The sequence below is a fragment of the Microcebus murinus genome, chromosome 11, assembly GCF_040939455.1.
Source record: "Microcebus murinus isolate Inina chromosome 11, M.murinus_Inina_mat1.0, whole genome shotgun sequence".
NCBI classification, from domain to species: domain Eukaryota; kingdom Metazoa; phylum Chordata; class Mammalia; order Primates; family Cheirogaleidae; genus Microcebus; species Microcebus murinus.
Window position 1 is genome coordinate 90,457,695 of NC_134114.1, and position 16,415 is coordinate 90,474,109.

A 16,415-nucleotide genomic window follows, 5' to 3' on the forward strand; every position below is an offset into this window, starting at 1 on the left:
CTGCCCTGTCCCTCTCGGCCTTTTCCTCTGCGGGGCCTCTTCCGACCTCAGGGATCCCGCCCCGGCCCCTCCTCCGAGTCCGGCCCCGCCCCCGGCCCCTCCTCCGGAGTCCGGCCCCGCCCCGGCCCCCCCTGCGAGTCCGGCCCCGCCCTGGCCCCCCCTCCGAGTCCGGCCCCGCCCCCGGCCCCTCCTCCGAGTCCGGCCCCGCCCCCGGCCCCTCCTCCGAGTCCGGCCCCGCCCCGGCCCTTCCTCCGAACCCGGCCCCGCCCTGGCCCCCCCTCCGAGTCCAGCCCCGCCCCCGGCTCCTCCTCCGAGTCCAGCCCCGGCCCCTCCTCCGCGGCCCGCCCCGCCCCCGGCCCCTCCTCTGAGTCCGGCCCCGCCTCCAGCCCCTCCTCCGCGGCCCGCCCCGCCCCCGGCCCCTCCTCCGAGCCCGGCCCCGCCCCCTGGCCCTCCTCCGAGCCCGGCCACGCCCCCCGGCCCTCCTGCAAACCCGGCCCCGCCCCCAGCCCCACCTCCGAGCCCGGCCCCGCCCCCGGCCTGCCCCTGCCCGCGGCTCCTCCTCCGCGGTCCGGCCCCGCCCCCGGCCCCCTCCTCCCTGGCCCGGCCCCGCCCCTGGCCCCTCCTCCGCGGCCCGCCCGCCCCCAGCCCCTCCTCCCCGGCCCGGCCCCGGCCCCGGCCCCGGCCCGTGGCTCCTCTGCTCCCGCCCGCCCTGGCCCGCGCTCAGCTACTGTCGGCGGGTGCCGCGAGCCTTCCAGCGACTAAGGGACTCCTCGCCGCCAGACCGCCCCGCTCGCGTCCCAGCGTCCCGGCGCCGCCGCGCCCCCTCCGTCGAGTAAGTGCCCCTGGGCGCGCCCGTCCGCGTCCCGCGCACACGCCGGCGGGCTCCCGGCCGCGGGCTGCGCGCTGCGGCGCTCCGAGTGTCTGGAGCGCGAGAGCGCGGTGGGCGGGCGAGCGCGGTGTGAGTGGTGTGCGCACGGCTGTGCCGGAGCGCTCCGCCTCGCAAACTCCCGGAGTGGGTTCGCCCGGTTCCCGAGCCGCAGGCGGGCTCCGAGACCCCTGCAGGGAACTCTTGCCGGCTCCGGCCGACCCCGGAACCTCCACCTCCGGCCCCAGCCCCACTCGCCGGTTCTTCCTTCCCTTTGTAGACTGGCCTCCCGCTGTTGGTCGCGTCCCTCTGGTAACCGCACATGCCTGCGAAAGGACTGCCCGGTTATCAGCATGTCCCAGATTGCAGGCTGAGATGCTGGCCTGAGATTGCAGTCCAAGTCTGCATTGTAAAACGGGCGGGGGCCAGAGCTTTGCTTTGAGATTACTTCGTGGCGACTTCCTTTGAAGAGGAAAGGGGTGTGTGTGCACGAGTGCGCATGTGGCACGCGAATTCCTGGCACCTGCGGCAAAGACACCTGATGGGCGCCCAGGCCTCTCAGACCCAGGCTGGCTGGTAGGAAGGTTCAAGACCAAGCTGACCAACCAGGCTTGGGCACCTAACAGATGTTTATTGACTCAGCGACAACCGTATTTCTAAACCAACTGATTTGATAAAACACAGCACTAGGTAGAAAGAACAGTATCCCAAGCAGAATCATATAAGGAATGAACCAGCAGTAGTAAAGTGCCCAGCGCGCAGTCCTTGGGTTGCTTAAGCCTGATAAATCCATCCTTACATAAATTATTTTTATTGGAGGGGATCAATAGTCTCTCCATGCAGGGCATATGTCTACATTTTAAAAAAAGTTAATTGAAAGCTTTGCTATCATAACAGCAGTATTGTATTTGAGTTATTTTATAAAATGGTTTCTTTACCTATAAAATAATTGCCTGGTTGCTGGGGTCCCATCTAGTTCTACTAGTCTCTGAGTTCTTCTGCATCTCAGATTATTCTTGCTATGTTCTTGCTGTGAAAGTAGAATACCCATAACATTCCCTCCACTTCCTTGATAAGAATCCATTTAAGAGATGTTGGTAGGGAAATGACATTTTGAGTAGAAATTATTCATTGAGCTCTAAGGATAACAAAGCTGTGTGCTGAAAGGAAATAACCAGAACAGCGTAGTTTTAAAGAAGCCATTGTGTATTGGCATATGAAAGTTAAGAGTTGATAAATTACTGAAAGTGCTGCTTATCACAGCAGATATTTTATCCTGGTTTGAATCCTGTGTTGCACAAAAGTGTTTCCATTCTGTTTTAACTAAGGAAACATTATACTTTGCAATGTAAACATATGACTCCATCTCTCTTCAAGGAAAGAAATAATTATCGCACTTAATTAAACACTTGGAAATACTTATTGCCACCTTCTAATTAGCTCTGTCACGGGGAGTTAGGTCAGCAAGTTATTGAGGTTTTTTGTTTGTTTTTTTTTTAGTTGACAGGGTCTTGTTCCGTTGCCCCGGCTGGACTGCAGTGGCGCAATCATAGCTCACTGTAGCCTCGAACTCCTATGCTCAAGTGATCCTCCTGCCTCAGCCTCACGAGTAGATGGAGCTATAGGCGCATACCACTAAGCCCAGCTAATTTTTCTATTTTTTTTTTTTATAGAGATGGGGTCTCACAATGTTGCCCAGGCTGGTCTTGAACGCTCTTGAACTCCTGGCCTCAAGCTATCCTCCTGCATTGGCCTCCCAAAGTGTGAGGACTACAGGCGTGAGCCATTGTGCCCAGCTGAGAAACTACTTTTTTAAAATAAAAGTTGGGAGTGGAGAAGGCTTGAACTAAATGAATTTGGTTTGAAGGAGTAAGAGCCAGGCTTAGAGAAGGGATTGGCCAGGGGGCCGTTTCTTTCTTCTTGCTCTGTTGCCCTCCTGCAAGCCGGACCGAGGAGCCAGACACGTGTAAACATGAATACTGGTGAACTTTATGGCTTCAGGCCATGATCCTTAAACCCATTTCCAAGAGCCTCTGACATTCTAGAATTATCTGCCCTTCACTTGTAGTTCATTTCCTCCCCTTCAGGTCAAAATGTAGAATAAAAACTAACTGACCTCATTTACATTTTGCAACAAGGTTCTCTGATTTTTTTTTTTTTTTGACCCCTCCACAAATCATTCATTTTCAGCTATTGGACAGCACCACTAAGGACATTAGTACCAGGGCCACAGTCTTCAGACCTGAAACAAGAGAACAGGAAGTGAATTCTTAGCCACAGGGTAACATAAAGGTTGGGTGTTAAAAGCGCCTTTTCGGTGTTTGTTGAGTTCTTACTGTGTGCATTTGGTATTAAATGCAGGATGTGGGCAGTGCAGGGAGGGGCGGGGCGGGGTGAGGTGATAGAAGTTAATCTGGCACCACACTTCGCCTTCACTTAACTGCCAAATCAGCGCCTTGGGGGGCCTGAGAGTGCCGGACCATGTGAAGTGTCCACCTTGTTATCCGAGGTTGGCCCCAGTGCATGTCCTCATTGCCAAAGTCAGGGTCCCGGGTACTAATGGCCCCTGTGCCCACTCCCTTCCCCTCTGTGAGAGGACAGGCAGCCCCTGTTTGTCATTGCTGTTTGTCCCCTGCCTCCTGGAGGTTCTCGCATGTTCCATCTTTTCAATTTGTATCAGGCAAAAACGGGGGTGTGGGGAATGGACTATGGGGTCACCGTGTGAAGCCAAGCTCCATTCTAAGTACAGACAAAATCTCCAAGAAGGAAGTATGTTGCTTCCAGTTTGGGCTAAGACCAGCAGATGAGAATTAATAGTAATAAGACCTCTGAAGTGCCTGGCACTGTGGCAGACTCAACTTCAAAAATGAACTATTTGAAGTTCCCTAAGCCATAAACCATGGAGAAATCTGCTCCTCCCCCCAACTCGGCATTTCCTAACGAGTTTGGATGCAATCATTTCTCTCTACACACCCTTTCCTCCAATTTCAACAGAATTAGAATTGCAAAGAACAGGCCTCATAAAATACTCTGTTCCTGGCCCATGCAGTGCGTCCAATTCCACCCCTCCCACCTGCCGTTCTGTTTAGGATCCCAGAACACCCTTGTCCTCATGACAGTTCAACATGCGGATGAAGACTGTGTGTAGCAATATAGTTACAAACAGAAAATTAAGAGACAACAAAGATGTGACTTTTTTAAGTCACACTTTTCTTGCTAAATTTAAACACATCAGAGCAAAAGGCATAATAGGATAAAAGTCTCCCTTAAAGAAAATATTTAAAAGGCCCATTTGTGCAGGTTCACTATACTTCTGGTGGGACCTTACTATAGTCAATGATTTATTTATGATTCTTAAATCATCAGGTGATCTAGATGAATATAATGGTTTATAAAGTCTACATTTGTCAATGCAAAGAGCTTAACACAAAACATTTAGTAAGGGATTCATGTTCTACAGGGAGGTATTATAGATGGTAGTCTACCTCTCTAAACTTTATTTACTCAAATTACATGTAAAAACTCAAAAAGTGGGCAGTGGGTGGGGAATGGACATCCCCCCAAATCTACAAAAAAGCTAATTGTGTTGCTATCTAGAATATTAACAGTCACTTTCAAGCTAGGTGTTGTGGCTAACTCTTGTAGTCCCAGCTGCTTGGGAGGCTGAGAAAGGAGGATCACTGGAGCTCAGGAGTTCAAGACTAGCCAGGGCAACAAAGTGAGACGCAGTCTCTACAAAAAACAGAAAAAGTAGTGGGCCCTAGCAACAGAGCGAGACCCTGTCTCAAAAAAATAAAAAGGAATGGGGGAGACAGAGTTTGGAGGCCCAACTACACTCATCCTTTCCTATCTTGGGCTCTCATCTGACTGTGTTCAGATCCTCACACTCTTGCACACACAACAAGAAATACCATGGTCTTCTGAGAAAAAATGCAGGCATAATGTTGGCAATAGATAGCAGAGTTCAGAACAAACTTTGATAACTTGAAGATTAACCTTTAAAGAAAAAAAAAAAAAAGTTTAACCTTTGAGAAATAAGTCCAGTATCTCATTCCACCATTCTGAGACCAGGAAACAACTTTTTTTTTCCTCTTCTTTTCTCTTTAAATAGATGAGATTGTTTTCTGGGAAATAACTGATGCTTGGTTAGATAGTGCTTTCACTGCCCTCGCAGGGCAGAGCAGTCCTGACTTAGTGATGGAATTTCTCTCGCCTTTGTGCAGAGATGGGCCCCAGTGACTCATGGAGTATAGCTGTAGAGGGGCGTGAAGGCGCCCCCTACTCCAGCTTCCAGTAACGACCTCTGTTTGCATGCACTTCGCCATTTTGCTCCTTTGCTGTTGTGGCCTGGAATGACTAACAGTACCTAAAGGAACGGCTGCCAGGGTAAGAGACCCTGTGCGAATAGGAAGCCTCTTGAGGAAGCCAGGAGTCCCTGCCCCGTGTACCTGTGGCTCTGCCCAGGTGGGGCAGTTCGTGAATGTGATTATCCGAGCAGCTACACAGGGGGACACTGTATGAAACTCGGAACCTGTCCAATGTGCTGTGTGTTAGGGCTCATCTGGGGCTGTAGCTCTGAATGTGGCTGCAAGTCATAGTCACCTGGGAACCGTAATACAAAAGGTGCAGATTCCTGGGCTCCCATCTACTCAGCATTGCCACAGGCTGAGTCCAGGGAATCTGTGTTTCTAACAAGGCCCCCAGGTGACTGATGCATAGGAATTGAGAACCTCTAGCCTGGGAGACCTGTTTTCTTGTCTTGCTCTATAAAGTTTATTCAGGCAGTGGATCTATGTAGCGATATATATATATATATATACGTATATATATATATCGCTACATAGATCTACTATGTAGTCATAGTGGTCAGTGAAAAGAGCAAATCTCTTGAAAGTACAGAGATGCTTGAAAATTTAAAGAAGATTTAAATGAACCTGTATATACAAAAGGAACACCTGTGTACCCATCTCAAGAAAATAACAAAGTGGTTTTTCAAGTAGGTCTTCACTGGGTTGGAAAATGTTGACAAGCAACTGCATCAAGAACAGAAAATAACCAAAAAAGTGACATCCCACAAATAGATCCAGGAATTGAAACCCACGAAACAGAGACATTGGTGCATCCGCTCAGTGTTCATTAGTTGAAAATGTAGATTTTTGAGTCACTGACAATGCCAACATCATAAATCAGTGTGCCGCTGAGTTAAGGACAGCTCAGGTTGCTTTGTTTGGAAGAGTGCAGGCCCAAATCAAGGCTCTCAGTTGCCAAGTGGCCTGTTTTCCCTCCCCCAGGCCTGTTCCCCTGTCCTGAGGTCCTGGCCCCTCCAGGCATCTATTCTGTTCTCTGAGTGCCCTTCTCATTTTGTAATGGTGGACAGTGGGAAAATGGAGAACAGACCATGATTTCTTTGAAGCCATCTTCTTTTTTTTTTATTTTTTATTTCAGCATATTTTGGGGGTACAAATGTTTAGGTTACATATATTGCCTTTGCCCCACCCGAGTCAGAGCTTCAAGTGTGTCCACCCCTAGACGGTGTGCACCACACCCATTAGGTGTGTATACCCATCCCCTCTTCCCCCTCTCACTGAAGCCATCTTCTATAACTTCCTTCTTCTTCTTCTTCATTTGCATTTTGAGATGTGCCAGTACTTGAGACTTTCTTCTCTCCTTCTAAATTTTGGCCAGTTTTCAATATCATTCTAACAGGGGCCATGGAAATTATGAATAATAAAGGTCTGCTACTGATGATACGTCGTATTAATTTTAGCAGAACCACACTGCTTTTTCTCCTCTTGATTTAAATATTTGATCAGGGACCGAGAAGTGTGAAGTGGACTAATGTGAGTCTTGCCTCAGCCCTCCTCTCTAGCGGCCCTCCCCTAGGTTTGCTGCCCCGGAGTCCGGCCCACCAGGGCCCTCCAGCCATGCCATTTGGGAAATGAGGAGGTGCAAGAGGCCTGGCCGTGACTCGCGGAGACAGATGGCAGGGGCGGAGGACTCGCCGCTCCACTCTTCCTGCATACGTGGACTCTGAGTTCTCTACAAGCATATCCACTCCTAATTTTACCCTTTAATTGATGTTTTGTAAGTTCTGTTCCTTTTATGGGTGCCCTTCGTGTTTGTATAGTCATGATATATTCGTTTGCATACCATAGACTGAGTGGTTTAAACAACAAAAATTCATTTTCTCACAGTTCTGGAGGCTGGAAGGCCAAGATCAATATGCCAGTAGGTTTGGCTTTTCCTGAGGCTTCTCCCCTTGGCTTGCAGGTGGCTGCATTCCTGCAGTGTCCTCCCATGACCTTTTCTCTATTCCTGCACATGCCTGGTGTCTCTCCCTTTTCTTAGGACTCCAGTCATACTGGATTAGGGCTGCAGTCCCCAACCCCTAGGGCCTGGTACCTGTGGGACTGGTCTGCCAACTCCCGACCCCTCCCCAGTCCATGAAAAAATTGTCTTCCATGGAACTTGGGGGAGAGGGCGGCACACAGCAGGAGGTCAGCAGCGGCTGAGCAAGCAAAGCTTCCTCTGTATTTCCAGCTGCTCCCTCCCCATAGCTCACATACTGCCTGAGCTCGGCCTCCCCCGCCACCTCTCCACCCTCGTCCACGGAAAAATGGTCTCCCATGAAACCAGTCCCTGGTGCCAAAAAGGAACTGGGGACCCCTGGAATAGGGCCCACCCTTATGCCCTCATTTCACCTTAATTAAAAGTTATTAATTAAAGGCCTGTCTCCTAACACAGCCATATTGGGGACTAGGGTTTCAATATATGAATTCTGGGGGGAAACATTTCATTCCATAACAATCACCTTTATAAAGGGTGTTGGTCGTTCCCCCTTATCGGTGAGGGGTACATTCCAAGACCCCCATTGGATGCCTGAGACCTCAGAAGTTACTGCACCCTATTTATACTGTGCTTGTCCCCATACATACACACCCATGATAAAGTTTAATTTATAAATCTGCCACAGTGAGAGATTAACAATAATAACTAATAATAAAAATAGAAAAATTATAGCAATACACTGTAATAAAAGTTATGTGAATATAGTCTCTCTCTCACACACACACAGACATATACACACATACGTATAATACCTTGTATTGTACTCAACTATTTTGAGACCACGGTTGACCCCAGGTAACTAAAACCTCAGAAAGCGAGACCTTGGATAAGGGGGTCTACTGTATTGCTTTGTACTATGAGTGTCATATGGCTTATTTCTACTTATGTATAATCCCTACACATTAGAGTTCTTATTTTTTGCTTTAAACAATTTTCTTTTGAAGAAATTAAAACAGGAGAAAACGTTTTATAATTTACTCACTTATTTATTGGTTTTGGGCTTTTCATTTTTTAGTGTAAACTCAAGTTTATATCAGGCGTTTTTTTTTTGTTTTGTTTTGTTTTGTTTTTTTGTCTTTCAGCCTAAAGAACTTCCTTTAATATATCTGGTATGCCAGCCACAGTGCCTCACGCCTGTGATCCCAGCACTTTGGGAGGCCAAGGCAGGAGGATTGCTTGAGGCCAGGCATTTAAGACTAGCCTGGGCCACATAGTGAGACCTGGTCTCTACAAAAAAAAAAAAAAAAAAAATAGAAAAATTAGCTGGACTTGGTGGTGTGTGCCTGTAGCCTCAGCTACTCAGGAGGCTGAGGCAGGAGGATCGCTTGAGTCCAGGAGTTTGAGGCTGCAGTGACCTATGTTTATGTCACTGTACTCCAGCCTGGATGACAGAGTGAGACCTCACTTCTTAAAAAATAAAATAAACAAAAACCTTACAATATTTTTTGTAGCTCAGATCTCAGATCTGCTGGCAACAGATTCTCTCAGCTTGTCTTGCGTGTGTGCATGCTCGTGGCATCTCTCTGCGTGTCCAAATCTCCTCTTCTTATTACGACACCAGTCACACTGGGTTAGGGTCCACCCTGGCGGCCTTGTTTTAACTGAATCATCTCTTTAAAGAGCCTGCCTCTAAATATAGTCACATTCTGAGATATTGGGGGTTAGGGCTTCAACAAATGAATTTTGGAGGGGGGGCGGTTTCTTAATTCATTTGTGCTACTATCACAAAATACCTGACACAGTAATTTATAAAGAACAGAAATTTATTTTTCACAGTTCTGGAGGCCGGGCAGTCCAAGATCAAGCCATCAGCACATTTGGTGGCTGATGAGGACTGCCCTTGGCTTCCACAGTGGTGCCTTCTTGCTGTGTCCCTCATGTGGCAGAAGGAAGCAAAGAGGAATCAGTGCTGAGTCTTCACACAGCAGAAGAAATAAGACGTGGGTAGGCAAAAGGCACTGGGGTGCTCCCTTCTTAGAAGAGCATTATTGCATTCATGAAGATGGGGCCCTCATGACTTAATCACTTCCCCAAAGGCCACACCTTTTATTATTGTCACTGTGGGGTTTAAGTTCCAACATACAAATTTTTGAGGAAGACATACATTCGAACCACAGCAGGAAGGACACCATTCAGTCCATAGCAACCAAGATACTTTAGGCTGCAGGCAAGAGAATGTTCAATTAATATTATCTTATGTGAATGGAAGTCTGGGATTGGGCAGGTCCAGGGTTGGGCAGATCCAGGTCAAATAGTCCTCCTGCCTCGGCCTCTCCTGAGTAGTTGGAATTATAGGTGCCTGCCACCGTGCCTGGCTTTTGTTGGTTTTAATAGTATTAGTAGACAGATAGGGGTGTGCGGTGCTGGTCACTACACATCTCACGAAGTGTGACAGGTGTCATCTGACGTCTGTGAGAAGAACTTAATGCCCAACAGCTTTTTGCAATTCCAGTAGACATCCAAGAAGTTATTTTGAATAGAGATTGCCCTTGAGATATTTTGAAGCATGTTGTTTGTTATAAACTTTAAAAAATAATTTATTATAAGACAAAATTTATTCACAACAGTGCAGCTTCACTATTTACCTTCTTTTTTTTTTTTTTTTTTTTTGAGACAGAGTCTCGCTTTGTTGCCCAGGCTAGAGTGAGTGTCGTGGCATCAGTCTCACTCACAGCAACCTCAAACTCCTGGGCTCAAGCAATCCTCCTGCCTCAGCCTCCCGAGTAGCTGGGACTACAGGCATGCGCCACCATGCCCGGCTAACTTTTTCTATATATATTAGTTGGCCAATTAATTTCTTTCTATTTATAGTGGAGACGGGGTCTCGCTCTTGCTCAGGCTGGTTTCAAACTCCTGACCTCGAGCAATCCGCCTGCCTTGGCCTCCCAGATTTACAGGCGTGGATTTACAGGCGTGAGCCACCGAGCCCAGCCTTTTTTGACCCACTATTTACCTTCAACGTGGTAGGTTCGCTGAAACACGAGTCCATAAGACCCTGGTTTCGGCTGATTTGCTGCTGGGTCTCTACACTCTTCCACCTTGCAGTCCTTTCCATCAGTCGGCTGCTTTGTGCTAACACTTCTAGATTTTCTTAACACCCTTTTTACCCTTTTATTGTAAAATAAAACACAAATATAAAAAGCCACACAGAATAAATGCACAGATGAGTGAATTATTGCAAAGCAAGCACCCATATATATCACTAGCACTCAGGTCAAGAAATAGGACTTTGTCAGCCACCCCAACCCTACACCCCATCCCGATCGCATTCCCTTCTGTCCCTCTAAAAGTAAACACCACCCTGACTTTTATATTAATTACTTCCTTGCATCTCTAGTTTTACCACCCAAGTGAGCATTCTGACCCACTGAGTTTAGCCTTGGCCATTTAAAAAAAGAATGATGTGTCTTTTAAGTGTCTTTTAATCTGCAGATTGCCTTACCATGCTCCTTCCTTTAAAAAAAATAATTTATTTGTTGAAGGACCTGGGCTGTTTGATCAGTAGAATTTCCCACAGTCTTAATAACAAGAAGGATGCACACTCATGGTGTAGTTCAACTTGATTCTTTTGCCCCCTGTTTCCTGCATCTGGATCCACAGGCTTGATCAGACCCAGGTTTGATCCCGTTGGTGAGATTACAGGGGGTGGTGTATTCTTTCACCGGAAGGCGCATGAGGTCTGGTTTTTTTCACTCTTTTTTGATGGTAGCCACTGTTGATTCTCAATATCTAGAGCTGTTAATTCACGGGGGTTTGCAGAATGGTGATACTCTATCATTTTGATTTTATTTATTAGCTGGAATAATTTTATAAGGATGGACTCTCCTCAATCTGTTAGTTGATTGCCAGTGGTACAATTCACATAGGATAAATGTGAGCAGGATAAATACTTGATTTTTTCCTTTAATTTACCCAGTTTTCAAGAATTGATTTCATGTCATTATCAGAAGGTGGTCAGTTAAGATTCAATTAGGGTCGTTTTGTTTTGTTTTTGTTTTTAAATTTTTTTAGAGACAGAGTCTTGCTCTATCACTCAGGCTGGAGTGCAGTGGTTTGATCATAGTTCACTGCAGCCTCGAACCCCTGGGCTTAAGTGATTCTCCCATATCAGCCTCCCCAGTACCTAGGACTAGAGGTACTCGCCACAATGCCTGGCTAATTTTCTTATTTATTTATTTATTTTTTGTAGAGATGAGGTCTTGCTATGTTGCTCAGGCTGGTCTTTAATTGCTAGCCTCAAGTGATCCTCCTGCCTCAGCCTCCCACTGTTCTGGAATTACTGGTATGAGCCCCTGCACCAGGCCAGGGTGGTTTTTTTTTTTTTTTTAATTGTTATGAATTCACTGAATTAAATATATTTGATGGGCTTAAGTCCATTGAAATTTTAATTTTTACTGAGACTGAAATTGTCCCATTTTTGACTCTCTTCTTCAGTGGGAGTCTCTTCTTTAGTTGGCTCCTGAGTTCTCCTGACTTTAGTAATCTTGATAGCTTCCTGATGTTTGATTTGTTAAGGTAATCTGGGCATGTCTTGTCTATTTCCTGCCTAGACTAGGAATCGACCATTTCTTCACGAATCCCTGGTTTCTCTTAACATTATTATTTTAATCTAGGCACTAGGACCATAATCTAGGCACTAGGAATTCTCATTCACTGGAATGGTTATTATTTGTAGGCCTTTTCACGGGTCAGAGCTGGGAAACACACACACACACACACACACACACACACACACACACTTATATACAAACACTCGTATAATGATAAGGTATTTGGCAAGTTCACAATATTTCCAATTTAAGTTAAGACTTATTTCCAATTTAAGTTAAGTTAAAGACTACAGGGTTTTTGTTTAACCTCTTGTGTATTACATTTTTATTTCCTTTTTTTTTTCACAATTAGAATCCTGTTTTTTGTTAGTCACAGGGGAGATAGAATATTGTATAGTTACATATTTGGTTGTCCCATATTACACATGCAGTAGTCTCCAAATAATAACATAAATACTGTCATCACCAGCTATCATTACTGAAAATAGTACAAATAAATTCTTTGGCAAATGCCATATCCATTCTCCCCCTTTTTGTGTGTGTGTGTGTGTGTGAGGTTTTGTGTTTTTTTTTTTTGAGACGGAGTCTCACTCTGTTGCCCAGGCTAGAGCGTTGTGGCATCAGCCTAGCTCATAGCAACCTCAAACTCCTGGGCTCAGGCGAGCCTCCTGCTGGGACTACAGGCAAATGCCACCATGCCCAGCTAATTTTTCTATTTTTAGTAGAGACGGGGTCTCACTCTTGCTCAGGCTCGTCTTGGGCCTCCCAGAGTGCTAGGATTACAGGCGTGAGCCACCACGCCCACCCTGGACATTTTGATTTAAAGCTCTTTCTCTAGTAGATTTAGCAGGAGGGGCTCATGGGAACAGTATTCCCTAATTTCCTGATAACACTTTTTCTGTGACTTTTGTAATTAAAGGTCAGTTTTGCCTGATATTAAATCCTTGGGTAACATTTTCTTTCCTTGAGAAACTTAAATATGTTAGTCCATTTTTTCTGACATAAAGTGTTGCCAAAAAGTCTGATGATGTTGACCTTAATTTTTTCCCCTCTACGTGATCTATTCTTTTAGCAGTTTTGAGAACATCAACTGTAGGTCTATATCATTCAATCTACACAGTCTTAGCATGCCAATTCTGTGAATAGTGAACTGTTACATTGTTCCTGAATCAGAGTTTGTCACTTGGTCAACCCTGGTGCCAAATAACCTCTCCCGTTAACCCAGAATAAGCCATTTACTCTCAGTAATGGTGGATTTTTTTGTTTTTAATCTTTGTAACTTTGGCTGAACCTGGTAAAGGGCACAGAGTTGGCACTAAACATATACTTGTTTATGAAATAAATGATGTGGAGGGATGTGGGCTTTTTTCCTTTTCCTTCTTGGCCTGTCGGGATCTGCCAAGAGTCCCTTTGAATCTTTTCCTCCGATCAGCAGAGGCTTTGCAGGGGCAGGCCCCTCCCTGAGCAGCGGGTGTGTGGGTGCAGCACCCATGGGTCCTGGGTTGTCCCCTGGACTGCCAGTGTTAGGTTGTCAGGCTGCGTTCTCGTTTTATTGCACGTTCAGGACGAGCACAGTGGTCCCTGTGCCTGCTTGCCCTCCCCATTGTCCGTACCCTGACCTCTTGTTTCCTGGCTTTCTGGCCCAGGCCTCTGGCATGTGAGGCCTAGAGCCCAGCCCCCCGTGACCGTTCTCTTCTGACCACTGCTGCCTCACTGCGTGCTGGGGCTGCCACTGCCCAGACAGACCCCTTCTCCCTGCCTGCTCTTCCCTTTTTTGGTTGGTCTTTTTGCTCTTCACTTCTTAGCCATCAGAACCTATTGCATGGTATTACAAAATGGGGACCCTTGGCCCTAATGTGACCCAGATGCATTTTGGTAAACTTACACACCATGTTTGGCTTTTAACATTTATTTATTTTTTATTTTTATTTCTTTTTGAGACAGAGTCTTGCTTTGTTGCCCAAGCTAGAGTGAGTGCCGTGGCGTCAGCCTCACTCACAGCAACCTCAAACTCCTGGGCTCAAGCGATCCTCCTGCCTCAGCCTCCCAAGTAGCTGGGACTACAGGCATGCGCCACCATGCCCGACTAATTTTTTCTATATATATTAGTTGGCCAATTAATTTCTTTCTATTTATAGTAGAGACGGGGTCTCGCTCTTGCTCAGGCTGCTTTCGAACTCCTGACCTCAAGCAATGGCTTTTAACATTTAAATGTCAGTTCATGGAGCTTTTGTGCCAGTTTGGCCAGACTCTGCCGCTCCCTATTGTGTTACCTCTGGTTGGTCACAATTTTGTTTATCTGCCTGGCTCCTGTAGACAGGTGAGTTGGTGACCTCTGAACTTTGGTGTCTCATGCTTCTCAAAGCATTCACTGTGTGAGTATAACCTTGGGTTGCCTGATGTTATGCCTGCCCTGAGCTAGTTCACTGAAATGTCCTCGCCTTGGTTCTCCCTGTTAGGTCCCGGACTGTTGGCCATGCAACTTTTTCTTTCTTTAAGTACTCTAGTCACATGCAATAACAGGGAACAAAAGCCAGTCTTGTGATACATAGCTTATAAAAATATTCAGCCTACAAAAGCCATGGTGAAAATAATCTAGAAATAATAGGACAGGCATGGCGGCACACGCCCGTAGCTCCAGCTACACAGGAGGCTGAGGTGGGAGGATTGCTTGAGCCTAGGAGTTGGAGGCCAGTCTGGGCAAGATGGTGAGACTCCATCTCTACTAATTTAAAAAAAAGAAGATGAAGTAATGGGGCCGGGCGCGGTGGCTCACGCTGTAATCCTAGCACTCTGGGAGGCCGAGGCGGGTGTATTGCTTGAGGTCAGGAGTTCGAAACCAGCCTGAGCAAGAGCGAGACCCCGTCTCTACTATAAATAGAAAGAAATTAATTGGCCAACTAATATATATAGAAAAAATTAGCCGGGCATGGTGGTGCATGCCTGTAGTCCCAGCTACACGGGAGGCTGAAGCAGAAGGATTACTTGAGCCCAGGAATTTGAGGTCGCTGTGAGCTAGGCTGACGCCACAGCACCCACTCTAGCCTGGGCAACAAAGTGAGACTCTGTCTCAAAAAAGAAGTAATGGAATAGTGATTTTTCCCTGATGGGTGTGAAGGCTGAGGTGATCTTTTATTTCAGGTGTGAAGAAAAAGGGAAACCCTATAGCCTTGACCACACCAGGGAGATGTTGCTGGTAACAAAGATTTGATGACATGGAAAAGCCATCATGAGAAATGTAACATGAGAAATTGCCACTTTCCTGTTGCTGTCCGTACGTTGGGGTGAGGAGCTGCAGTGTCGAGCCCACTCCCGCGGCTGGGCTTGTGGGAGGCAGCCCGTGAGCCCGGCCCACCCTAGTGGGTGTCCCCCCAGATCTAGCGTTTCAGGTCTCAACTGAAACAATCCTGAGAATGACTCCTGAGAATCTCCAGAGACAAATAAGGACTTGTATGAGAACATAACTGTTTTCTATTCTACTTTTATGATTTCAAACAAAACTCATACTGAAGACATTTCCTTTGCCTGTTCTCAGCTGCCTGTGTTTTTTTGCCTTTTGCCTCAGGCTAGCCCATGTGTAAGCCACGCATAGCGGGAGACTCAGTATTTACTGACTGAGGATGTACCATGTGCCAGGCATTGTATTGAGATCCCTATATGCACTGCCAAATCCCTCAATAACAGTTTGAAATAGGTTCTATTGTTATTACCCCATCTTAAAGATGAGAAAACTGAGACTGCAGGAGCTTAAGTTGTTACCTAAGGTCAAGAGTCAAATCTGATATTCGAATCCATTGGCTCTTAACCATATTGCTGTACTTCTTCTTGCAGAAACTACAGCTCTGACTTCGCCTGGCCAACTTGCAGGAGCAGGAGCAGGAGCAGGAGCAGGAGCCTGCTGTAGAAAGACAGTGAGGCTCCAGGGATTCATGGGTGGAGCTGGCTACTCTGTGATGTTAAGATCTTGAATAGACTTTTCTCAGAGCTGTCCAAAATCCCTGGTTTAGCCTCTGCGGTGGGAAGGGGGTGGGATGGGGGGAGTAATACAAATGTGGCTGTGGGTCTCACAGCCTGCATGGCCCCGGGTTTGCGAATGCATTGGCTTGAGGGTCTTGCTGATAACAAGCAGTGTTACGGGCACTTGCTTGTTAACGCCTCAAGGAGGGACAGAAGAAGAGAGGTGAAACTTAAATGTGTCAGTTTAGTGAGTTTGGTGGAGAAAGAAGTTAAAATTATCTAAAAATAAGGTTTTTTAATTTCTTGCTACCTGTGCTATCTCTATACATTCTGTTCTTAGAATCTGTTTTTTGTTTTTTTTTTTAACTTAAAGCGTAATTTCTATCCGGAGAAACATTATAGGCAAATTTTGCTTACATGATATTTGTAGAATAGTTAAACAAAGGATGCAGCTGTTATTTGGTAGTAATGCAATGAGAAAAGCTCTGGACAGGCATGCGGGAGCTGGGCTCTCTAGAAGCTATGTGATTTTGCTGAGATATTCAAACCTTCCGGGCCATAACTGCCACATCTAGGATGTGTGAACTGTAGACGAGATGGTCTCTAATCTCTCCCAGTTTGGGAAATTCTGTGATAATTATCACATGTATTTTTCATTGTCATTTTAAGCATGGAAACCAGGGGAGTCTGAAGCC

At 46.5% G+C, this 16,415-nt stretch overlaps 1 protein-coding gene across 1 annotated transcript in view; it reads left to right on the plus strand.

Moving 5' to 3' along the window:
• Positions 1 to 663: 663 nt before the first annotated feature.
• Positions 664 to 16,415, plus strand: part of TNFAIP8 (TNF alpha induced protein 8) — a 123,845-nt gene continuing 108,093 nt past the window's right edge. Inside the window, exon 1 of the mRNA XM_012766104.3 lies at positions 664 to 832. Coding sequence (XP_012621558.1) covers position 832 — 1 coding nt within the window. The 5' untranslated portion in view covers positions 664 to 831. The remainder of the gene's footprint in view (positions 833 to 16,415) is intronic.